Raw genomic sequence first — 25,083 nt, 5'->3', positions numbered from 1 at the left:
CTTAAATTGATTTATATCAACTTGCTTTATGTGCGGTAATACGTGCATTTGTGTCTTTTGCACCTCCTTGCAACTATTCACAAACTTATTCGACTTGTTTTAATATACAATTCTTATTACTATTTAAACAAGATTGGTTTACATATAACTTAAAAGTAATATTTGCTTTGACTATTCTATGAAAGGCCTGTTATCAATATTACACACCACCTTTATAAACAGTTGCTGAATTCTAAGATTGGTAATCTTAATTTGTGAAATGGGATACTAATCCTTTATTGATGTGATCCGCCTCATGTCGTGACTCTTTATTTTCATTGCCGATCTTGTTTGTAATCTCATTCAACCAACCATAGAAGTACCCGCAGTAATTGCAATTAATTTGGAGTACCCTTGGATAAGTCGCTACAATCAGAAAGCAGTTGATGTCGGAAAATACGTTACCATGCTGATTACTGACTACGTAAAGTGAAACTACCTACCTGCAGCATCGATGACGCATTTCATCCCCTTCATCCTTGGGATTTCGGAGAGCAGGTAGGGAAGGTCCCTGCACCACCATCGGGTATAAAAGGCCGAGCTGCTCGACCAACAGCATCATTCGATCAACAGTTCTCCATCCGAGCAGATCATCAGCTATCAACTACCTGCAAAATGTTCGCCGAAACCGCTCTTGTTTCCAACTTCAACGGAGTGCCAGAGAAGAAATCTCTTACCGGCGCCTCCACCAACCTGAAGAAGCTGCTGAAGACCATCAAGAAGATCTTCAAGAACTCGAAGCCTTTAAAGGAGATCCCGGTCTCCAACATCATCTACTCCTGCAATACTGAGGAGGAGCACCAGAACTGGCTCAACGAACAACTTGAGGCCAAGGCAATCAGCCTTCTGTGCTGAGTCTTCTGGAACATCCCCTCCATCGAGTATCTGTGATGTGACCCGATCAAAAGGTCTATAAATCGGCACTCCGGCTTTAATATACAACTGTGATGACGAGAACACGAGACTGACTTGTGTGCCTTGGAGGTGACAAACTGCGTCGCCTCCGCCAACTGTACATATCAAACTAGCTGCTAAAATGTCTTCAATAATGCTTTAATGTAGTCTAAGATAGTATAATCATTGTCTTCCATTAGTTTAAGAAAATCATTGTCTTCCATGTTTGTTTGTTAGGGTATAAAACTAGCTTAAGAATAAAAATCCCTTGAGGAAAGAAAACAAAATTTCACTGTGTTATTTCTTCTTCCAGTTTATTAATGGTTCAATTATTTGTCATTCGGGTTTTAAATATTATTTGAAAATCCAAATAAATATTAGATGAGCAAAGTGACTTAGTTATGTCGCATATTACGTTTATATAAATGGGTTCGGCTTTTTTCTGTTAAAATAATATACTGAGCGGCAGAGAACTGACTGGTCAAATTGGTCCTGTTTAATTAAATTTAATGCTATTTACTGCCTATTGATAAAAATGTTTTAAAAAATGTGACAAAAAAGACAATTTGCAAGATCGGGATATTATTTTTAGCAGTATTTTTTTTTGCCAAACATGACTTTTTTCTGTTAATATTTTATCCAAAAGTTTGTATACTAATCTATGTATATTCTTTAAAACAAGAGAAATGCTATAATCGAGTTTCCCGATTATCAGATACCCGTTACTCAGCTAGTAGAAGGGCGAACAAGAATTTGCAACATATTCTGGAATATCGGTATAAAAAAATAAAATGAGAAAAATAAAAAAAATTTTGCAAAAGTTAGGAGCGTCCGTTTTGGTCGGTTATGGACGTGGCCAAAAGTTAGTTGTCAAATAGGTAGACGACAAGACATACAACCATATACAAAAATGAAAAAAATATTAAAACATTTTTCAAAAGTGTGGGCGATTTGTGGGCATTAGAGTGGGCGTCGTCAAAGTCTCTGAAAGCCGAATGCTTAACCTGAAAATTTTAGAGATCGAAGACATACGGACAGACGAACGGACAGACATACGGACGTACGGACATGGCCGACTCGGTTATTGATACTGGTCAAGAATATATATATTATTTGTATGGTCGGAAACGCTTTTTTCTATTTGTTAAATACTTTTTAGAGAATCTTGTATACCCGTTAAGTCTACGAATAACGGGTATACAAATTTTATGTTCTAGAACTATTGGAATCGGCAAGAAAAGATCTATTGAAATTATTCCATTGAAATTATCCATTTTTACATCTATGCAGTGTCTTAATATTTACTGTGATGAACTGTAATGATTTACATTTTTTTAAGCCTGAAACATCAATTGTTATATTATAAACCAAATAAATACATACATACATATATGCTTGCGTATACAGGGTCCGCCACGTAACTTTTTTTTTAAATGCAATAAAACAAAAACGGTTCATCCGATCATCAAATTTATTTTGTCATATTAAAGTACAATCCTTCCGGTTACTTTTGGAATACAAGTTCGTTCAAATGGCTGCCTTGGCTGGCCTTGCAGTGGCGCTTGGCTGAAGACCCGGAATTTTACCAAAAATCATCTTTTCCGACGAAGCTCATTTCCATCTTGGGGCTACGCCAATAAACAAAATTGTCGTATTTGGGGGACGGAAAACCCGCACGTGATCGAAGAGAATCCAATGCATGCCAATGCATCCTCAGAAAGTTACTGTTTGGTGCGGATTTTGGGCCGGCGGCATCATTGGCCCATTTTTCTTCGAAAATGCGTCGGGAGCAGCCGTTACGGTCAATGGCGAACGCTACCGCGCCATGTTAACGGATTGGTTCTTCCCTGGAAATCGAAGAGGAGGACTTGGACAACATTTGGTTCCAGCAAGAACCGTGCCACACAGCCAACGTTACGATCGATCTTGTGCGCACTGTTTTCGGGGCTGTGATTTAACACCGTTGGATTATTATTTGTGGGGAGCCGTCAAAGAGAAGTGTTATGTGGACAAGCCAGCGACAATTCAAGCTTTGAAGGACAACATTCGCGTCGCCGTGGCCAAAATACGGCCGCAAACAATCGGAAATGTCCTCAAAAATTGATTCGGCCGTATGGCGTACTGCAAGGCCAGGCAGCCATTTGAACGAACTTGTATTCCATAAGTAACCGGAAGGATTGTACTTTAATTAATAAAATTAATTTGATGATCGGATGAACCGTTTTTGTTTTATTGCATTTAAAAAAAAATAAAAGTTACGTGGCGGACCCTGTATACCAAATTTAGTTTTGTCACCTGATGTAATCCCACAAAAATGAAAGCTGAGACAGTCAATGCTCCTGATTAATTCCTCAAGTCTATATACGAAATATTATTTATCCACAAAAATGTACTACTGTTTTCAAATACAGAACTGCTGAGCCAAAAAAAACAAGATTTAATCCCCCAAAGAAATCAGAAAATTCCTTTTTGATGTTTTCCCCCTTTAAAATGTATACATTAGTCAGTGATTTGATCGCTCGCTATGTTGCAGACATTTCAAAAACCTCAGCACGTTCGTTGTGGAAGGCACACACTTAGTGATAAGGAGTCCTGTGCCAATTGCTTAAACAGTTGAAAAAGATAATGTTGTTGTATTGTTGGTCAAATATTTCTATCTACTTTCAGTAAGGCCGGTTTATTATTTATTTATTTGGGGCTAAATTCGAGATATAGCTACAGAGATTTGTTACTCAAATGATGGCCTTCTGAAATACACTGTTCTATAACCATCTTTCGAATATATTATTATTATTATTAAACTTGACACAGTTATCGAAAAATCAAAAAATATTTAAATTAGGCAGGTGCAATAAAACTGGCATACAAGCCCTTCAAGTAGGCAACATATTGTGCAAAAGTACAGCAAGCAGATGAATTTCTAGCTTGCAACTTTCTTAGCGTTTTTACTGTATTCGTTTTAGCCAACTCATCGCCTAAAGAACTGCTATTCTACCTGCAAAATGGTTTTCATCCCCTTGTCCACTGAAATTTTCCAAGCAGGTAGGGAGGGTTGCGAAATCTGTGGGTATAAAAGGTCGAGCAGCCAGACCAACAGCATCATTCGATCAACAGTTCTCCACCCGAGCAGATCATCAGTAACCATCTTGCAAAATGTTCGCCGAAACCGCTCTTGTTTCCAACTTCAATGGAGTGCCAGAGAAGAAATCTCTTACCGGCGCCTCCACCAACCTGAAGAAGCTGCTAAAGACCATCAAGAAGATCTTCAAGAACTCGAAGCCTTCAAAGGAAATCCCGGTCTCCAACATCATCTACTCCTGCAATACTGAGGAGGAGCACCAGAACTGGCTCAACGAACAACTTGAGGCCAAGGCAATCAGCCTTCTGTGCTGAGTTTTCTGGAACATCCCCTCCATCGAGTATCTGTGATGTGACCCGATCAAAAGGTCTATAAATCGGCACTTCGGCTTTAATATACAACTGTGATGACGAGAACACGAGACTGACTTGTGTGCCTTGGAGGTGACAAACTGCGTCGCCTCCGCCAACTGTACATATCAAACTAGCTGCTAAAATGTCTTCAATAATGCTTTAATGTAGTCTAAGTTAGTATAATCATTGTCTTCCAATAGTTTTAAGAAAATCATTGTCTTCCATGTTTGTTTGTTAGGGTATAAAACTAGCTTAAGAATAAAAATCCCTCCAGGGGAAAAAAACAACTTTTGGTCTTCTATATTCTAACTGGTTTGAAGGTGCTTAAATAGTTGATTGAAAAAAATATTAAAATATAATAGTGTCCAAATATTAAAGGTTTTTCATTGATAACTACCCAACCCAATGGTCACTTCCTATTATTTATTTTTAAGTGACTATTTTCTTCTGTTTTATGTCTTCAATCAACATTACAAGTATTAATAGGTATTTACATACTATTTATTGGACTACATCTTCTCGTAGGGCAAAGAAATGAAATGCTAATTATGGGTAAGAGCAGGCATATTAATGTAAATGAAATACTTGAAATAAAACGGATACAAAAGACAAATAATATATAGTTTTATATAAGTCTTTATAAATAACTCAGTTCTTTAGCTGTAAATTAAGTAAATGAGTGTTCTATTTAAATATATCTGATAGGCTCATTTCAAATTAAATTAATGTTTGAATTGATTACGATAGTAGTTATGTTTTGAAACTATCATATGTTATGAGTTGAATGTATTATAATAAGTATTTTAGGTCGAATTCCAAATCGCAAATTTTATATTAAACTACATAGAAAAAAAGGAAAACTAAACAAAACACATCTCCAATGACAGTTAGTTGCATAAACCCCCTATTTTCAAAAAGTTGGTATCTTATCTTCCTAGCCGGCTCAGTGGCGCCGCTGTTCCTCACTTATCGAGTTTGATTTCGGAACTATGAGCTGATGTCGCTTCCCTTTCCAAATTAATCGATAGGCGAGCAGCTGCGCGGGCTTTTTGCTCCGTTTCAAACTGTTTATTTATTTCAACGCTTATAATAAAAGTTGCTGTAACAATACACATTCGATATATGTATATATAAGTATATATGTTGGAAGTGCACTTGGGTTTCGTTATCCGTGTAGGTGATTCGGGTGAGATGTATCTGAGATGTCTGTCTTTTGTCACTTGCTGTCTGGTTTGCTGCATTTGCTCGGAAGAGTTGAGTTCTGACAACTTTCTGGAAGATGAAGTATTTATATGCGGTTTCGTCGTTTAGGGTTATAGTTTAAGATCCACCAGTGGCATGTAGAGTTTGTTCGAGGGGCTCAAACAAATGTGGAGCGCAGGGGACAAATGCAGGTGGCAAGACCGAAACGGAAGAATCAATTTCTGAGTGGAAGCCGACTTTTGGATTGCAGGATTGCAGGATTGCTGGACTGCGGTGCTCGTTGCTAGTGCGTGTTTCTTTTCACTTTTCTTAAAAACTTCTCGAAAACGTTGAATTTCTCTCTGGTATTAGGTGGTGCAATTATCTAGTATCAATATTCTTTTGTTCGTCTAAAACCAAAAACGGAACGCTGGCCAATTGTAGTTCTTCTGAGTCTAGCAAGCAGTTCGCCGCCCATCTCCGATTTCCCTGGTAGCCCAGTACCAAAGCACTACGGATAATCCACCGAATCGCTGTCGAGGATCGTGGAGGAGACCCTCGAGGCGCGGCGGTGCCAGTAGTCCGAGTAACTGGCCTCGTACTGGGCGGCGGTGCGGTGCCACGGTGGCCATTTCAGCTATTCCTCGACAATGTCCCACACCATCAGGGACGCATCTGTGCCGCCCACGGTGATGAGCGTGTGGTCGCCGCACAGGAAGCGGACGCAGGCCAGCATCCCGGAGTACACCTTCGACTCGTGGAACTCGGCGCGCGGCGAGATGCACGGGTATCTGGGATAAAATGGGATAACATAAAATAATACCATACCAAGGATCAAGGATGATGATCTAAATTGCCACCACTCACCTGAATAACCTAAGATAGCCCTCGGCGTCACCGGAGGCGAGCATGTCGTGGGCGGCGGAGCGACTGCAGGTGGCCACGATGGTGTTGGTGGTGCTGTAGTAGCGATTGCTCCACTGGCCCGCCACCAGGAAGCCCACGGTGCAGTTGTTGGTCAGCCACTTGACGTCCTTCATGGCAATGGGACTGCGCTCCGGCGACAAGGACTTGGCATCCCAGAAGAGCAGATCGAAATCGATGGTCACCGTCTGCACGAAGTTGCCGTCCATGCTCCAGTCCAAGTGGGTCAGCGGCTGTGATCCACGGATCTTGTTCACCTTCTTGTACGAGAAGCCGTCGCGCGACACGCGGAACAGATAAATGCTACCGTTCTGGGAGCCCATGGCTATCATGTCGCCAACTGGAAAATATTTTATATTTTATAGATACTTTACTACGAATCCCATTGGTCATTAACCCTGATTGCTTACCCTGGTTGTACGCCACGCAATTAAGGGGCGACCCGCAGACCCGCAGGGTCAGCATGACTGCCCCATTCTCGCAGTTGATGACCAGCAGGTGACCCTCGGTGCTGCCGGCGGCCAGGGTGCCGAAGGGATGGAATGCCAGGGCCACGCACTCGTAGCCCGTTTGAATGGTCCAGATGAGCTTGTTCTTGCGCCAGAGGGCCACGTGCTTGTCGTGCCCGGCGGTGGCGTACAGCTCGTCATCCGGATGGGCCGCCAATCCCCACAGCTGCCGTCCGTGGCCGAAGACCACCTGGGTGAAGCGGCGCTGCAGCGAGCCCTCCAGGATGTTGTTCCGCGTGGTGCCCACGTAGATGTTCCCGTCATTGCGTCCTGGGCGCTGTGGATAGATGGTGCGCACTCCACCGGCGGCCTCGGGGAGCTGTGATTTCGAATTGTAATTATACAAATGAGATACCCCATGAAGATGACAGTGTGTACCTTAGTATCGGCAATCTTCTTGTAGTTCTGCAGGGAGTCCCAGGCGGCGATCTTGCGATCCTTCTCGCCACCGGAGAGCAGGGTGCCCTCGCCCAGCATGATGAGGCAGCCGATGCCCTTGTTGTGGGCCTCGAACTCCGTGCGCACGAAGTAGGCGCCATCGGAGTCCACCGAATAGATGGTGATGAACCCATCCGAGTCGGCGGTGATCACATCGCCATCCGGCTCGAACTGCACACTGGTGACATGGGAACGCGACGGCTGCTTCACGATGTCCGTGCGCTCGAAGAAGCCATCCTTGCGCCGGTGCCAGAAGGCCAGGTGACCACGTCCGTGGGTGATGATGAGATTATCGTCCAGCGGGTGGAAGGCAGCGCCCGACAGTCCCTCCTGCAGGGTCTGTAATCGAGTCGAGAGTCGGAATTAGGACGCTGCTCAAGTGGGCGGGATTAGGCGGACTTACGGCCACTTTGCCCAGCAGGTGACCCCACTGCCACTGCCACACGGACAGAATGCTCTCGCGTCCACTGTCCACCGCCAGTATGTAGCTGCCTCCGTTCTGCCGGGGAATTCCCTTGGTTAGTAGTTACTAATTGGGCTTATGTCCCGGGGGGCATGACTTACCAGCTGCGAGAAGGCCACTGCCGTCACCCCGCTGTCCAGCTCGCCCATGCCAAAGACGTAGAGCGTCTGCAGGGACTCTGTGCTCCAGATGCGGACGTGCGCCTGCGACTTGCGATCTCGGCCAGCTTTCTGTCCTGACGCCACCAGTTCCCTGGAGGGGTGCACATCCATGCTGGAAGAGATGGCGACGTATTAGGAACTGCATTTCGATTTATAACTTCAGAAAAGGGCTGAGTTCCAGGTACTAATCTGCTCCAAGCTTCCAAGTTAATTGCTTACCACATAATATCCTCGGTGTGTCCGGTGTAGTGCCTCTGGGCATCCTCGTCGCGGTCAAAGAGCACGGCCACGGCGGCCACGTAGTAGAGCAGTTCTCCGGAGGGCAGAACCCAGAGATTTCGCCGCGCATCAATGCCGCGGTAGCCATGGCTAAAACAGTCAAATCTCTGTAGAAATGGCGGAAACGGAAGTTGCTCGGTCAATATACGTACACCCATTGGAGCTGCAGTTTTTTGTCCGGCGGGGAGTTGTCCGCCGGCGCGTGGTGAACGGGCGGATAGAAGGTGCGCCGCAGCCCCCGGATGGTGACCTTGGTGGGCTCCTCCTTCATGATGTCCAGCATCGTGTACTCGCCGTTGGGCCGCAGGATCTCGCTTTCCGGAGCGTACAGGATCCGCGGGCGGCTCTTGCTGCGCGGACGGGCTCCTCGCAGCGGCACCTTGGGCAGCTCATCCGTGGGCAGAATGGGTGCGGCGGCCACCACCGAGGGGCGCGACCTGGAGCGCCGGATGGGTGAGCCGGCAATCAGGGCCGTTCCCGTGGCCAGGTAGAAGGTGTCCACGTCGGCGAACTCGTTCCGCAGTTGGGAGAAGCTGCGAACCTAGGCAGAAGAAAGGCAAATAGAAATTATTGTTAAGTTAGATGTAAACATTTATGAAAAGGTTTATTGTTTGCTATCGAATCAAGTGTGAAATAGCCAAATTGCTTGTTCGCCGTGCGTGAGAGCAATTTGTCAGGCAATTTAGCAAGTCGGCTAAGTTCGGTTCTTCATTAAGTTATTAGGCCGTGTCAAGGTCGTGCAGTTAGCAGAGCCCACCCCCCTGTGGTGGAGTACTTACCTCCTGGCCAGTGCCTGTGTACATTTTCTTTGCTCCGTTAATTTTCAGCACTTGACCCAAATCCTCGAGCACTTCCTCGAACGGCTGCGAGGTGCGTAGGTTCAGCAAAACGCGACACTGAAAGTGGAAGAAAACGACGGGGAATGAGGCATGAGTATATAGTTTTGTATATGTGTAAAATCACGTGTTAAATCTGGACGGGTAATTAGTCTGGCAAGTGGCTGCTACGTACATGTATGTGCCAATGTACCAATGTGCCACGCGGCCCTTTCAACACATTTCACTTGACCCGCGGTCAAAAATTTAGCCATGGCACGCAACTTCCGTTTGTCGGCCTGAGGAACCGACTTGCCCGATTCCCTCTAGGTTTTTAGTAATGCTTATAATTATATGTTGTCGTCGACTTGCGTCCTCGCCGCATCCTCAGCCACATCCACATCCACGTCCACTTCCACGTCCACTTTCTTTGCGGCTTGCCCCACTAATCGAGTCTGTGACCCAGTTTGCGTTTTCCTTTAATGCTTAATACATTTTATTTGTTGCAAAAAGCAATCACGAGAAAAAAATGCGACAGCACTCCAGAAAATTCTGGGATCTAGCTAAATGTGCACTCTCAACATAAGAATACTACTTACTCAAGATATTAAAGAAAATATATTTGGCATACATTTATAAGTGGCTTGACCCATCTACACGGCTTTTCTCGCAGTGCAGGCAGCATTGTTTGCTGCGCCCCATTGTAGATATGCGTATTGTTGTTGCACTCGAGCGCTGGCGCTCATAATTGGGTGCACCCCAAGCAATCCAACCACACCACACCACCCAACACCACCCATCCACCCACCCACACAAAAACCAGCCAGAGTGAAGGCCAAGCTTTGTTGCATTTGTTGGCTGGCGCTTGACTTTGGCTTTTCAGCTTTCCCTGCTTATTTCTCAAGTGGAATACTTGAGTTTTAATGACCTTCAGGGCCTTGATAACAGTTATTCACGCGTGTTAAAGAAGAATTTGTCTCTCCACTTCTGCCAGGATGCTGCTCCTCCACCTCTGTATCCATGTCCATCATCGTTTTTCTATAATAAGGACTCGCGCAGAATTAAAGCAGCTGCCACGGAAGTTTTTGTTTGGCCAAAAAGGACGAGGTCCTGGATGCTGGATGCTGGATCCTGGACCAAAGAGACAACGATAAACTTTCGCCGTTGTCTGGCCGAGCTAGGTTTAATTTATGTATTTAGTTTGGCTTCGAAAAAGGCGTCCGTTTAATGGTTTTATGTCCGTGTTGAGTGGTTTTCCCCGCACATTGCTGCCACTTAATTTTCCCGCCCAGGTCGGACTGATTGTCGGCAAACAGGAACAGCAAAAAAAAACATATAACCAAGGCTCTAACTTTTCTTCGCTGCCCAAAAAGTCACGCATTTATCTAGCTCATTTTGAAGTTTCTGGCGAAAAGTTGGAAATTTTACTGTTTGCTAGGCTTGACCGAATATTAAAAGTTTTTCGGTGAATTTGTAAATCAATTATAATTATCATTGAAGTAGGCCGAAAACTATCAGTTGTTGAAAAGTTTTTTGTCACCCGTTTTTTGTTTCCATTCAATTCTAAAAATAATAACTTAATAATATTTGTAGTGCAGCTTAAAATGAAGGCTATAATGATGAGAACATTAAATTTATTCAAGTTTTCATAGCCAATAGCCAAAATATCATTTTGGGTGGAAGGAAAAATCAATTTTACGCTCTCAGCTTCGCCTGAAAAGTTTATTTCTTTTCTTTGCCATTTCTAGCCCTTTTTCATGGCTAGCAATTTGATTTACACTGACGACCATTTCGACTACCGAAACGCATGTCTTTTATGGGTCGTTAGATGGACCGGTTTTGGTGCCGATTCTGGTTCTGGTTCTCCATGGTGTCCAGGTGTACACCAATTGCCAGTCGGACCGCACCGGACCCCATGGATAGTGCCTCTATTTATCACAATTTATTTACGGTTTATCAAAGCGCAGCACCTGCGACACAATTGTCCGGCAGAAATGTTTTCAAATTCAAATGGTGATGGAGGAGCTGGGCCTTTCATCAAATAAATGGCGAATATTCTAGGATGTGGTGCAATTGGAAGAGTTAAAGGTACAAAATATTTATTGAGTAAACTCAAATTTTGGTTTTAGAAAATTCAGTACACTAAGTTTAAATTCTCTGATAAAGTTCCATATTTTTACGAGCACTAGAACAATAATATACAAAATATATCTAGAGAGAAACTCCCATTTTCATTTTATGAAATTCAACTTAAGATCTAATATTTTATTCAGAATATTGAATTTAATCCATTTAATTTATATTTTATTTAACTTAAGAGAAGTGTCATATACTCGAACAACTAAGAAGCAGCTTAGTAGAGTGAAGCCAATATCCATTAGGCAAATTATTGCCCCATTTGGTATTAAATTTCTGGCTGCATATGGGGATGAAGTTCTCCTAAACTTTTCTTTCGCCAGCCCAATCGAGAGTCACTTAATTTGCTGGAAAATTAATTGACAGGACAGAAGCTGAAAAGATGCTTTTAATAATTTAGTGCATTGCATTTCAGGCCCCAAAGGCTGCAAACTATCGATGTGTGTGCCATAAATTATGCATGAATGTGTCTCTGGAACTTCCTTTTCGCACACCCCCATGATACACACACTCCAAAGTACAAGTATGTACATACGTATGGATGTGCATATGTGGGCACTTGGGAGCCATCCTTAAGACGCCTTGATGAGGAGGCATGTAGGCTCCACCGACATGGACTACAAACAAATATAATTATGTGAGCAAATAATTACATTATCGGCTACGTTGCCAGCTGCAATCACGTGACCCCAAACAAATGGCGTTTGTTAAGCCAATTACGTGCACTTTTCGTAAGCGGTGGCAGGTGGAAATCGGTTGACGAGAAGCTGGCAAGCAGCTGCCGGAAGGAAATGGCCAGGACCTCCATTTTCCCAACGTCCAACGTCCTACGTCCTGTGTCCCACGTCCTACGTCCTGCGTCCTGTGTGCATGTGTGAGTGTGCCAGAGTGAGCGTGTGTTGGTGTGATTTAAATTGTCAGCATTTCTCCTCGTCTGGAAAATTGTCCTGGTTTTTCAGGCATTCAATCGCTCGGCCGTTGCACGGTTGATTTAATCTTGGTGACGTCAAAACCATGCAAATTTTCCAAATATTTTCGTTTGCGGCAACATCTCCTTCCCCCCCCCCCTTTCATTTTTTTTTGCAGTTTGCCATCTCCGTACACACAAAGGAATTCCAATAAAATACAAACATGCATAAAACAAAAGACGTTAAACTGCAGCGCTGTTAGTCGTCCTTATTGTTGTCAACGGTCGGTGGAGTTGCATAAAGGGAAGACAAGTAATTTAAATGAAAACACACAAAACCGACAAAAGGGCCAAAAGCGAGTAAAGTGCGGAACGCGGCAATTTAAATGGGACATTGCATGGATATTATAAACAAATACTTAAGTGCTCAGCCCATTAAATGATTGATGTGGTTAATGCTTTAACTATATCGTTTTCAAGTAGTAGATAGAGCAAAGTTCAGTTTTATCATGGCTCATCCTGTGCATCGGCAAACAGGGCTCATATCAATTCGAAAATATTCCCAAGTAGCTTTGCCGTTTATTGAAAATTCCCTTACAAGCCTGCAAATTCAGTATCGAAGTCATCGGCTGGTGCGGCGTATTCCTGGGATGTGGAAACTGAAACCATTCTTTGAGTTGTTTTTGCGCTTCGAGCTTACTTACATATTCTCTGCCTTTTTCTGTTTGCCTTCATCGAAAGTCCAAACGAAACACAGAATGTCAGGTGAGGCTGCCTGCTGTCCTTGTTCCCCTTCCCCCCTTTCCCCCCTTTCCCCTCTGCTGGCCGCCTTTCAAAGGCCCGGTGGCGTATACTTTATGAAAAAAATTGAACCCCTATGCATGCTCGACATTCGTGCACAGTGAACAAAAGCGGGTTTTAGTTCTAGTAACATTAGTTTAATACTTGAAAATCACTATATATCCTTTCACTGATTTCTAAAAAAATAACTCAATAATTGGATATAAAATATGTATTTTGTTTACTTTAAAATAGGTTTTTCCTTCTTTAAACTTTTATTTGACAAGATTTTCTCTGTGCAGTGGGCAACCCATTCAAATGTGTTTATAAACACATAATACTCGTTTTCCAAAGTTTCTGCAAGTACGTCAAACACGTAAGCTGCAAGTTGAAAAAGTCAAACAACAAAGTGCAATGCGACACGTTGCACTTGAGTTTGCCAAATAGCCGAGCACTATGACTATGCCAGCACCCAGCACTATACTATCGGGTGATATATACATGTAGATACATATTGCGGAGTCGAGGGACCGCCATTATTGAGTAGCCTGCCATTATGCATGGCCTTTTATTGCGGCTTTCAATTGCATTACCCCACGAACACTTGCTGTAGCTAGTAGCTAGTAGCTACAGATATATACATATATAAAGATATAGATGTCGATGCTGATGCTGATGTAGACGTAGTTGCAGTGCCAGTTGTAGTGGTAATTGTGCAGCCCAGACACAAACAAAACAAATAAACACAAACAAGGGAATTCTCGCAGACTGGGACACAAAATACAGACACAGTCTCAGACAAAAAGTGGGCGGTGGGCGGTGGGTGGTGGGTGGTGGTGTGAACAGTGTCAACAAATCAGTTGAAATATATACAAGTTTTCAGGGCATTTGGAAACTATTGTTTGGCAACTGCTTTACACATTGCACTTCAATTTGGATACTAATTTTAAAGTGGAAGCTGTTAACAGCGTTTCCGAATACTTCGTGGAAATAAGGACTTTATTCACTTATAATTTATGTATAAACTCTGAGGTTTTTTTAAACGAACATAAGCAAATATCTTGTATGCTAATTTCCAATTATGTGATGAGGACTGGTGTTGAAACTGAGTATTATAACTACATCCTGCATATTTCCCATCCTTGAGTGCTGTAAATTTCAGAAACCCAGGACTCGGCGCTCGGGGTAATGTACGTGTAATGCAATCGGCGTCAGCACTCCGTACTTTTGGTGTTTTGGCATGGAGTACATGGCATGGAATAGCCAAGCATATATTTGTATATATTTGCGCCAGGACTTCGTTGTCGGTCGTGGGGCCAACGAGGAGCGACATGTCCTTGGCCTTGGTCAATGAGCGCGTGCTGGGTTGGATTGGCTTGGATTGGATTGGGTTGGGTTCAACACTATGACTACTACAATTTCCTCTATTGCCTTTGTTGTCGGTTGTGCTTTGGTCAAATTTGCATTGCAAACTCCATTAGGGTTGTCTGGTTGGTGGGTGGCGTGAAAAATGGGGAAAAATCGGAAAATCGCAAAGCGGCTGCCTTTGTTTTTGGCCCCTTCCTCACTTCGCCACTTTCCCGAGCCACTGCCAACTCGCCCTGTTCTTTCCATTGTCTTGGCCATTAATGAGATTCGATTTGGGCCTGGCCAACATCCCCGGCACAAAGTACCTGTCACGGCCTAGACGGTTAGACCAGGCCAGCCTTTAATTGGCCCGATCAGGTGTGGCCTTCGCCAAGGTTGCAGCCCACGTGCTGAAAGGTGCCGAAACGCCCACAGCGTAAAATGTACTTTTGATTCATAAAACTGCACGAATGCCAGCACCGCCAACGCGACCAGCTGAAAAACAAGGGGCCAACAAAATGTTACTTGCACTTAGCGAAATTACCATAAAGCGTTACTACGACAACGGTCGCGGAGGGTGGTGGGGCTATGGGGTGGTGTGGGATGGTGTGGGGCATTGGGGAAAACTATAGTGCCGAAGCCAATTCATATTTTAAAGGCATTTTCGTAATAATAACATAAATTACGAGTACGGGTGTGGCGCAACCAAAGAGAGCCAAAGAGTTATGGGGCCGTACACCTGACTGCAAACTTTTTGCCGGGCCTCCCCTAGTTATACCCTCTCAAAGAAGAGTGTACATTTAAGGCGCCATTTGTAAATAATTTAACAAAAATTATAGCAAAATTACTATATAACTTTCCCCTTTGATCTTGTATTCCAAATGTTAGCTTTGCTATACAGATTCATATGAATTAAAAGAGAATGTGTATATTAAGAAACTGCAGTTAATTCATTACCTTTATTTTACTTAATGTCCATAATAATGTCCATAAATAATATATATTTAAAATGCCTATATTTTATATTTATTGTAAGTTATTGGGGAATGAAACCCAAACATCTTTATTAAATATTTTTGTAATATTTTATTTTAAATCAATACTGATTAAATTTTAATTTTCAAACGATTGAATTTATTGCAGCTGGAATTGACTTAAATTCTGCTCAAAAAGAGTGCTAAAAGATTCGACTCCCGAATCTGAAATTCCTTGCAGTTTTTCCTTCCCCGATTTTTAGCTGTTCTTGTTTTTGTTTTGGATGTCAGCGGAAATTACCAAATTGACCGTGGCTTCAATTTTGTTGCTGTTGGCAGTTGGCCCGACTCCCTGGCTGCATACAATAAAATACAAATTACAGGCAATTGATTTTCCATATGATTGCCGCTGAGCGAAGCCCCGAAAGTAGGAAAGGTTAATTGCACACTTCTGTGGAACTTAACAAAAAACCAAAAAAATGTTTAAAGTGGCGCATTTTTTGCAGATCTATAAAAGTTTAATCACTACACTCGCGATATTTTAATAGGAAATGCACAAATAAAATGCACATTTTAATATGGCAGAGGAGAGCGGAAAAGCGCGGAATTGCATTTGAAAAATGGAAACCGCAACTAATGACGTCCCCGAGGGGCAATCAAAGAATTGCAGCAAAGTGGGGCAATAAAAACAAATCAAAGTGGTTTCCTCAATCCACTCCACTGCGGCTTGTTGGTTAAAATAAAGTGTCAAATTATTTATGTGTTGAATCCTTTAATGACAGTTAAGTCAGTTGGCGGGTCACGGGTCGCCGAAACAAAAAACAATAAATACACTCCGCTGACCATAAAATATTGATGGCAAATATTTATACAAATAAAAGCGAATCGGTTTGGCCCTCGACTCCGCGTTTTTTCGCACAACCCACTGAAGGCAAGCGGAAAAGCGGAAAAGCAAACCACCCTTCCGCAAAATGCATTTCACAATTCGCGAGGACAGGTGGTGCATCCAAATAGATATGTATATTTGCCCACTTCATGTGAGCCGAGCCCTCTGCATTTCTGCTTTAAATATTTAAACACTTTTTTTTCAGTTCCCTGGCTCTCTGTTTGCTTGAAATATTTGCCTGGCTTTGGCGTATTTCATTGAGCACTTTGCATAAATTTCAATAAACTTTATAGGCCTCTACCACCGCCCCCCATCGCCCCATTGCCACGCGGCGATGCCTCTAATGCAATAGTCAAACATAAATTTACATAAATATTGCAGGCCGATGCGCGCTTTAATCGCGGCAATTAAAACATTTGCACAACGCATCGCTGCCCAGGCACAAATACAAACGAAATTGCGAACATTGCGAAAATGCCGCAATCGCTGGGAAAATGCAAGGCACGAGGTGCAATTTTCCCAGCAAGACTCCCCTCTTCCCACCTTCTCCCTCAGCTCACCACTCGCTCGACCAAAAAATGTTTTTGTGCATTGTTGATGACGTGGGCTGGCCGAAACAATAAATGCGATATGGAGCTGGTGGAAAATGACCCCACTGCATCCTCCTTTCCCCGCCTCCCCGCCGACTGTCAGGATTCAGGACTCACCTGCACCGAATGATCCAAATTATTGATGATGCGTATCACACGGCCGGCGCTGCGCTTTATCGAGCCTGATGTGGTCGATAATGTGCCCAAATCCGCTTCCATTATTGAGGGCTTCCGACTGGCGGGCTTGGAGCCCCATCCCTGATTTCCAGGCGATGCATACCACATCCCGTTCTTCTTGCCGTAGCTGGCAGGCTGTGTGTGTGTCGAGTCCAGGTCCGGGAAATATAAGAGCGAAAATGGGTGAGTGGAAGTGGGGAAACAAATAAATAGCGAAGGTACGTGCGAATGGCTGAATATTTGGCATTGACTAGTTATCCCTGCATCGGAGATGAGATGGTAACTCACTCACACGTGTGCATGAGATAGGTACAGCACTTCAACGTAAAAATAATCCTAGTTCTATGAAAAAAAGATTATGTTTGCAGGACAACCTATAAGGAAACTATATCTCAATTCAGATATATAATGTGTTTAATATCTTGGTTTATTTATATAGTTGACAACTATTTCGTGTACATTTTAATTTAGTAAATAATTCTGGTATTGGGTTCCAATGTCCCCCATCACTGCCCAGAAAATCCCTTTCCCCCTCGAAATTTTCTGCGTGTGTATGTATGCCATTTACAGATTGCTGGCATCGCGGCTTTCGTGAAAAATTCCGCGCAAATCTGGAATTAATTAAATTGTTTTGCAGCACGCACCGACCTGGCTTGACCATGGAAATGGATGTAGATGCGAGTTTGGACGTGGTCGTCGTCGACATGGACAAGGACACGCACCCACACACGTCACAGTCGACTGCCCAAATCAAGCGAATCTCCATCGCCATCTCCACCTCCATTTCCACCTCCACCCACTCGAGTTCACGCACCACGAGATTCACACACTCGAACTTGGTTATGCGGTGGGTATTTGGATTCCTATTCCTATTCCTATTTCTGTTGCTGTTTCTGTTTGTGAACCGAGACCTCAACCTTTCAACGCTTCGGGGTATCAAAAATGCTGGGCTTTCGACTGGGATGTTGAGAAATAGTAGGAGATTGAGATGAGCTGGGATGAGTCTTGTAAGCTTAAGATACTTAAAATATATTACAAGAACTAAGCTTTAGGCATAAGGAAGCTGGACCTAAGTATATATTTCTTATTTCTTAATATAGTCATGTAGTCATAGTAATTCATCAGGTCATTAATAAAATACCTTATTAAGGCTATTAAGAAGAAACCAATACACATTACATATACCTTAGTTGAATTGAACACAAATACTGAGTTTTTGCTAAGGAATTTCGAAATATCAATACTACTACTATTAGGTACTATCAAAAAATGTGACATCCTGCTGTTTTACCTTTACCAATTCGAGGGCTGTTCGTGAGCTGAGATTATAATCACGAAACCATCTCAGATGCGCTGGCTTTGAGCCAATTTGAGCAAATTGGAAAGAAGTCGGCCGCAGAGTGCGTGAGTATTGGCATTTGCTTTCATCTCATTGAATGATTAGAGTCACTGACAGTGTGAGATTAGTTGGCCCGCAGTCTGAATAAATTATCAGCCTAATCTGTTTCGCTCATACTCCTTGCTTTTGGGATGGAACGTGGGTAATTCCGGAGGAGGAGTTCGAGTACTTATATGTAGTTTTCCTAAGCTTTCCATTTGCCTAATCATCGGCAGTGGCCCCGGGTGAAAAGACGACTGTCATTCAAAGATTGCAGTGCTTTGACAAATATATGTGGCATTTTTGCACTTTATTGGGTGGAGTAGAGTGTAGTGACCTTAAATTGACTGGTTTCAGCCAGCGCATTCAATTTGACAAATGCATTTTTGCCATTTCTCGGTCTGCCGTATATTTCAGCTTCCTGCCACAAACAGAAGTCGGGGCCATAATTCAAAATAAATAAATTGTTTAATTTTAATTGTTTTTCGTCTTCCTGCAACATCTCGGTTCGTTTCGTTTCATTTCGTTTGATCCGTAGGTGAAAATTCAATTTTAATTCCACATTCGGCTTCGATGGATTTTCAATTTAATTCTCCTTTTCTCCGCACAGCTCCTCCTTTGAGGCCCCAATGCCAATGCCATTGCTATTGCCTGCTTTCCTTTGGCGCGCAAAGGTGGATGGATATACGAGTATACAATTATTGCGGACCGAAAGCGGGGGCCGAAGGGACGAAACAAAAAGTGGAGACTGAAATTAATGTAAATTCGTTTTTAACACAATTCCTCAGCTGGCAATTTTACATTTGCTTTGTGGGTGGAACCACCAGAGCACCAGAGCACCAGAATACCATAATACCAGAACAGAAACCCCCAACTGACCCCAATATTGTTTTCTGGGGTCCAACACACTTGGAAGCCACATAGAAATGCGGGGCGGTGGGGCCCAGCATGTGCACAAGGTTGCCATCAAAATCAAGGCTTTTAATTGAAATTCAACAAAAATGCAGAAATCCAAATATGCCCCACTCGGAGATTGTGTTGGTGCGTATCTGTGTGTGGGTCTGTGTGTCGAGATTTGGCTCTCGTGCCAGTGGAAAGCCGGAAAACTCATTGCACGTGTCAATGATTGTTGTTGCTGCTCTCGCATGACGGGCACGGACATTTCCATATTTGCCACTCTCCCTTGGCAAAAATCAATTAAAATTCCGCCAAAACATAATAATAAATATATGGCGTTTTTGCCGCCTGCTAAAACCGGGAATGAATATATTGTGATAGCATGGAAAAAGTCTCCTCCTGCGGTGATTTAAATGAAATGGGAGTAAATCATTACTGGCTATCAACGCATTTATCCTCAATATTCGGCTATGGCTTCCTAGCTAATGCCATATATTTAATCAAATTTTATAATTATTTATTGGTGGTAATGCGATTATCGCTTTCAGAATTTTGCAACTAACTTTTAATTATTCAAGGCTTATCCAAATGAACGAGCTTTTGTTGGCAACTTCAAAGCATCGTTTCATTTAATGTTAAATAATAGGGCCACGCAACTACTGGGAACATTTGAAATTTATTTTGGCCCTAAAAGTAAAACTTAATACATGGCATTCATATAAAAGTTCTTCGAAGTATAAAAATGAAATTCAAGCTGTAATAAACATTTTGCAGGATGTTCAGGATTATTAATATTTCTGAATTATTTTACAAGCAGGGACTGTGTTACAGATAATTTTAAGGTATTTACAAATGCGACCCAAAAAAGTAGCTGCGTTTCGCTTAATTCAAACTGGTTTTTTGATACGACACAGATTTGTTCGCTCAGCGATTTGTTAGTCTAGGCACACATGAAAAAATGCATTAAATTGAAAACCCGGATTGGCCGAATAATGTTTTATTTATTTGAGCAAAAGAGGGAGCCCTGTTTTACATTTTTGACCGGCGGTTGGAGATTGGCTTTAAAATTGGTCTAGACCAGTGGGAAAAGGGAGCTCCCTTTGGGGGAGTGGTCTTTGGGGCAGTGGACTTTAGGGGGTTGGTCCTGCCACTTAGCAACTAATATAAGCAGCAGAGTGGCGAGCGGGGCAGCTCGGCAAAAGCTTAAATTACGCGCTCAATTAAACTTTAAGCAAGTTGGAAGAGGCCACCAATTCAATACAAAGGGGCCAGCAAAATCTAAGCGCAACTTCAAAGCCCTTTCTACGTTTGACGTGCAGCCTCGCAGAAAATTCAGTGAATCCAAAGCCGGGACCCCCTTAAAAAGGGGGGCTGTGGGGGTACGGGGATGTGGCGCCTTTTGCGGACGTGGCAGCATCTAAGTGGCAGCTTAAGATGCCGCATTTTACGCATATTTAAGCCGCAGTCCCACTCCGCAAACTTTCACCCCCCGGCAATCTTTATGATTATTATCGGTTGCTGCCGCTGGGGTAAGATTGGTTTTTGTTTTGGCGTAAACAAATAAAATAGTTTGCCCAACCAACTGGTAAACATATAAATACATATTGACATTTATGCCTGCTCGGGAACCCCAGAGATTTCGCGCTCTGCTAATGCTAAATGGGTTTTAAAATTTACGGTCAATTTTATGTGTTTTGCCAGGCGTTCACGTAACATTTACTGTTTCACACCTTAGCAGGTTTTGTTTGGATTAGATTGGCATTGGGAAATGATGAAAAATTATTTGGAAAATGCCAGCGAGAGTGATGAATGAGGCTTTATATTAATACGTTCGTAATTTATGAGGTGGTAATAAATAAATGTTGACTTGACTGCCAGCTACATACATATGTATACTTATTGAACTTGTGGAATTATAAGTTTTGGCTATTCCATCAAATAACAATATTTGATGGCCACCTTTCTCTTCTCTCATTTCTTGTTTATTTCCATTTGTTCAAGTTATGTTTGCCATTGCATACAGAACTCCCTGGCACACACGCATTTCACTTAATCAGCAGTTTAGAGCAAGTTAGTGGCTAATGTAAATATCATCTACTCAACGTTGTGTGAACTTTTTGGGCATAGCATAAATTTGCGCTGACATGGCACATGCCACATGTCGTACACACAACTGTGCACCGGGGAAAAAATACATGCATCAAAATGTTGCATAGCAAAGAGCATAAAAATATCAGCAAATATGGATTTAAATGTCAATTTATTCAGCATTTGCTAGCCTTTTCATGATCAGGCTGAGCTTAAAAGTTGTGTAAAGAATTGAAAGCAGCTCATAATCCTACGAACAATACAGAAATGCAAAGCTGAGCTCTAATGGACTTCAGTTAAAACGAGATTTAATTGAATTAAAAGTTTTAATTATAATAATGGCCTTTCCAGGTTAATTATGACTATATTCTAACTTATTTAACGAAGTAAATTTCAGTGGCTTTTTATTCGTGAATATTCGTATCTCAGTGTCTGCAGTCAAGCGGCATGCCGAAGGCTAAGGGAAATATTTAAAATTGAGCATACATCAACGATGGGCAGCGGCCAGCACACGTAGACCATTAAAAAACACTTAGAAAAACAACAAAAGTCATTTAAACTTTTTGCCAACTTTTTCAACCGCCCAACCGCCCAACCACCCAGCCGCGCAGTGTCCTGCTCCTCAATTTCTCTCTCGAAGGCAAAAAAAATGAAATGTGAAATTAAGAGATGTGTGTGTGTGGGGCACTGGGAGCCCGGAGATGTGTGATGTGCCGGACACCGGACTCTGTACTCTGTTCTCTGGACTACGGGACTACAGGACTGCAGAGTCCGGTCTCTTTGTGTACATTGTGCGGACTGAACTGACCCAAGACTTCGTGGGGGATGTGAGCATCACAAAGGGCGAACTTTCCTCGCTATCCTCGTCGATGTACATTTAAGCGAAAGTTTCTTTCCCGTTCTCGTTTTCCTATTCCCGTGTGCGGGTTTTGCGCGTGGGTGTGCGTGTGTTTGTAGAGTGTTCGAGGCACTTTTAATTCAGTTGCAGTTTTATCCGCCGCACAGCATTAAGTCCGCGCAGTAACTCGCAGTATAGTCGTAGCAAAAAGCGGCGAGTGCAAAATAAATGTAATTTTCTGCGCGCAAATGAGTTAATTGAAATCATTTACATTTAATTGCACTTTAAATTAGTTAATTCGCTAAGGTTGATTTATGCGGAGCTCAGCGGCGTCCTAGAGAGATGGAGATTCTATGGCTATAATTATTGGCTGCACCGGGTTCACATTTCGTTTTGGTTTCGTTGGCGTTCGCTGAGCAACTGAATGAAAGAATCAACTAAAAATGAAAGGCGGCGGCAACGGTACGTATACGTTATACGTGGCTTATACGTGGCGTATACGTTACGCTGTCCTCAGTCGGCGGAGTGACCACGCACACAGCCATAAAACTTCTACTATATAGCGTGTACATAAAGAATATTCAAATTGGCAACTCAGCACCTGAGTTTCCACTTTTGGCGCATTCGGGCATGAAGTGTACTCAGCGTACTCAGCGCACTCGTCACACTCACTCACTCACTCAGTCACTCACACATGCTCGTGGCCACCTGTGCTCATATTTCTTGTATACTTGTATTTATTTATTGTTTGGCCAAATCAGGGCCGTCAATCTCGAAAACTTCGCGGCCATTAGCCGCCATCACCCTTCTAAGCCTTCTCTCCCTTGCCACCCCAATTTTGCCACAGTGTACGAGTATGTGTGCCGCTGCTACCGCCACTCGCCGCATGGGGGCGCTGCTGTTGTGAATCAACAAGGCGTCACTGAAATTGCGCGCCAAAAATCCCACGGAATGCACACACACACACACACACATGCATCTGGCGTGGTATTTGTGTTTGCCAGCGAGTCCTGTTCCCGTCTGTGTACTGCTGATTTGTTTGCCTTAAGAGAAACATTTGCTGCATGAGCTATTGGCCAACGCTTAGGCCGTGGGCCAATACGCGAGTTATAGCCAGGCCCATATTGGATGTGCATCGATGGAGTAGGCATCCTCACCTTGTCGAGCAGAGATGCGGCGGATTATCGCACTTGAGGAACTAGTTCGTGTGCAATGAAGTTGAACTGCCTACTTGGGCAGATTATTGTCCTAATAGTCATTTACAGCACTTGTGAGTGCTATCTCACAACTAATTAATTCAATTTGCACACAGTTTGCTCCAAAGTTCTCGGCTTAATGTAAGAAAACTAATTTTAAAATTTGATTTATTATAATGTATGGATAATAGCATCACAAGACTGGCTTGTGCAATGTCGTAGTAGTTTCTGGACTACTTGTCATCTGGTGTTGAATGCATTTATTAAGTACTCTTTGCAACAGGATCAATATTATAAATAATATAACTATATAATTGGTTAGTGATTTTTAGGTGTAATTATTTTGACTTTGATAGCTTAATAACTTGTTTTATTATTCTTTTCATTAATTATATTTAATCATTATATTTATTTCAATAATTATATTTATTTATACTACGATTTTCATTAAAATTTAATGGCTCATAATAACTTATAAGAAAAAGTTGTTGTCTTGATACGTATCCCGAATTCAATCGAACAATATTCATGGGCGTATTATCCGAAACTAATCACCAGTAGCCCCAAATAAACAAATCTTCTCCAATTCGATCTGGTTATAGTTCAGAAAATCGGTCAACTTGGCTGGATAAATCACGAAATGAAGTATGCATGCCCACATCCACAAAAATATCCCTTGCGGAGTGTTTGTGTGCGTGCCAAAAGAGCCGTATAACTTTCACTGGCGAAGGAGTCTCAAAGGAAAGCGCTTTGGTGGAAGAGGCAGAAGTGGAGCGTGCTTGGGTTTTCCCCGCTTTTCCTCGCATTTGCTTTGTTTTCCACTGTGTTGTGTTCTTTTTCGTTTTCCTCTGCCTTTGCCCTCTGAGACGGCCACTTTCGCTCTTCGCCTTCGGCACTCACATTCACATTCACACTCACACTCAAACTCGCATTCGCATTCGCATTGGTGTTTGCTAGGATTGCTGTTTGTATTGGGTTTGGTGGTGCTATTGGTATTGGTGTTGGCCTGCTTTTGGATTTATGTTGATGTATAGTTTTGCGGCAGGTGCGGATTGGTGGCGGGGCGGAGAGGCAGGGGGTAAATTGAGGTCCGTTCTTGGGCAACTTGATGTGGTAGTTTAGCTTATTGCTTTTCACTTTGAAGTGGCTTATATGGATATTTATTACCATGTCGGTTGTATTTGAATTTCCCCAGCTAGCAAGTAGCGCGTGCTTCTTCTGTGAGCTCTCTGACACTCACACTTTCCTCTCTCTCTATTTTCTTATATGGTGCTCCGATTGCACCAGTATTTGCCTTTGATATGGGGGCCTACGGCTAATACTTCGTCTACGTCTACGCAGCCTTTTTCCATTTTGTCCAACGTTTTCCTCTCTCTTCGTTTGGCTAGTGAATGAAAATGCATGAAATACTTGGCTATCCTTCAGGCCAGTTATTGCCCATTGCTCGGCTCAGTCGCTCGGTTTTCAGTTGGGAAATTATGAAAATAATTAGCATGCACCAGAAGAAAAAATCCTGCTTATTAGCTTGCATATTGTGATTGCGATTGCGATTTCTGCCTGCGGTCAGATTCGTTGCCATATTTGTTTGCGGCCACGACAGCTGCACAAATGAATCGGACAAAAATGGGTTTGGGGTTTCGGATTTCGGGCTGCTCATTAATAATTTTATGCTCTTTTGTTTGCTTTGTGGGTGTTTGTCTGGCATTGTCACTTGGCCCGGCATTTAATGCGGTTGTTCAAACAAGTTTTGGGG

The 25,083-nt window shown here is 42.8% G+C and overlaps 3 protein-coding genes across 4 annotated transcripts in view; 2 read left to right on the top strand and 1 right to left on the bottom strand.

Annotated features, from left to right (window-relative positions):
* The first annotated feature begins 423 nt into the window (after positions 1-423).
* On the top strand, positions 424-1,065 carry LOC122617772. Its single transcript, XM_043793757.1, has one exon. The coding sequence runs from the start codon at positions 655-657 to the stop codon at positions 892-894; it is 240 nt and encodes a 79-aa protein (XP_043649692.1). The 5' UTR covers positions 424-654; the 3' UTR covers positions 895-1,065.
* Positions 1,066-4,086: 3,021 nt separating this feature from the next.
* LOC122617919 lies at positions 4,087-4,326 on the top strand. Its single transcript, XM_043793978.1, has one exon. The coding sequence runs from the start codon at positions 4,087-4,089 to the stop codon at positions 4,324-4,326; it is 240 nt and encodes a 79-aa protein (XP_043649913.1).
* A 1,143-nt stretch (positions 4,327-5,469) lies between these two features.
* The window catches only part of LOC122616613 (echinoderm microtubule-associated protein-like CG42247), a 40,125-nt gene continuing 20,511 nt past the window's right edge, over positions 5,470-25,083 (bottom strand). The window contains exons 1-11 of one of the 2 annotated variants that reach the window (XM_043792137.1): positions 22,105-22,226; positions 16,874-17,068; positions 9,101-9,217; positions 8,474-8,862; positions 8,262-8,411; positions 7,983-8,154; positions 7,822-7,917; positions 7,359-7,757; positions 6,882-7,299; positions 6,415-6,811; positions 5,470-6,338 (exon numbers count right to left, since the gene is read on the bottom strand). In XM_043792137.1, coding sequence (XP_043648072.1) covers positions 6,185-6,338; positions 6,415-6,811; positions 6,882-7,299; positions 7,359-7,757; positions 7,822-7,917; positions 7,983-8,154; positions 8,262-8,411; positions 8,474-8,862; positions 9,101-9,217; positions 16,874-17,068; positions 22,105-22,173 — 2,556 coding nt within the window. In that variant the 5' untranslated portion in view covers positions 22,174-22,226 and the 3' untranslated portion in view covers positions 5,470-6,184. Of the gene's footprint in view, positions 6,339-6,414; positions 6,812-6,881; positions 7,300-7,358; positions 7,758-7,821; positions 7,918-7,982; positions 8,155-8,261; positions 8,412-8,473; positions 8,863-9,100; positions 9,218-16,873; positions 17,069-22,104; positions 22,227-25,083 lie in introns of those variants that run through there. The other variant, XM_043792136.1, reaches the window with a different exon arrangement.

The sequence above is a fragment of the Drosophila teissieri genome, chromosome 3L, assembly GCF_016746235.2.
Source record: "Drosophila teissieri strain GT53w chromosome 3L, Prin_Dtei_1.1, whole genome shotgun sequence".
NCBI classification, from domain to species: Eukaryota; Metazoa; Arthropoda; class Insecta; order Diptera; family Drosophilidae; genus Drosophila; species Drosophila teissieri.
Note: the sequence above shows the minus strand (reverse complement) of the source record. Positions and strands in the feature narration are given on the sequence as shown.

Coding starts and splice junctions, on each gene's coding strand:
- LOC122617772 (XM_043793757.1), top strand. CDS start 655: ATGTTCGCCGAAACCGCTCTTGTTTCCAACTTCAACGGAGTGCCAGAG.
- LOC122617919 (XM_043793978.1), top strand. CDS start 4,087: ATGTTCGCCGAAACCGCTCTTGTTTCCAACTTCAATGGAGTGCCAGAG.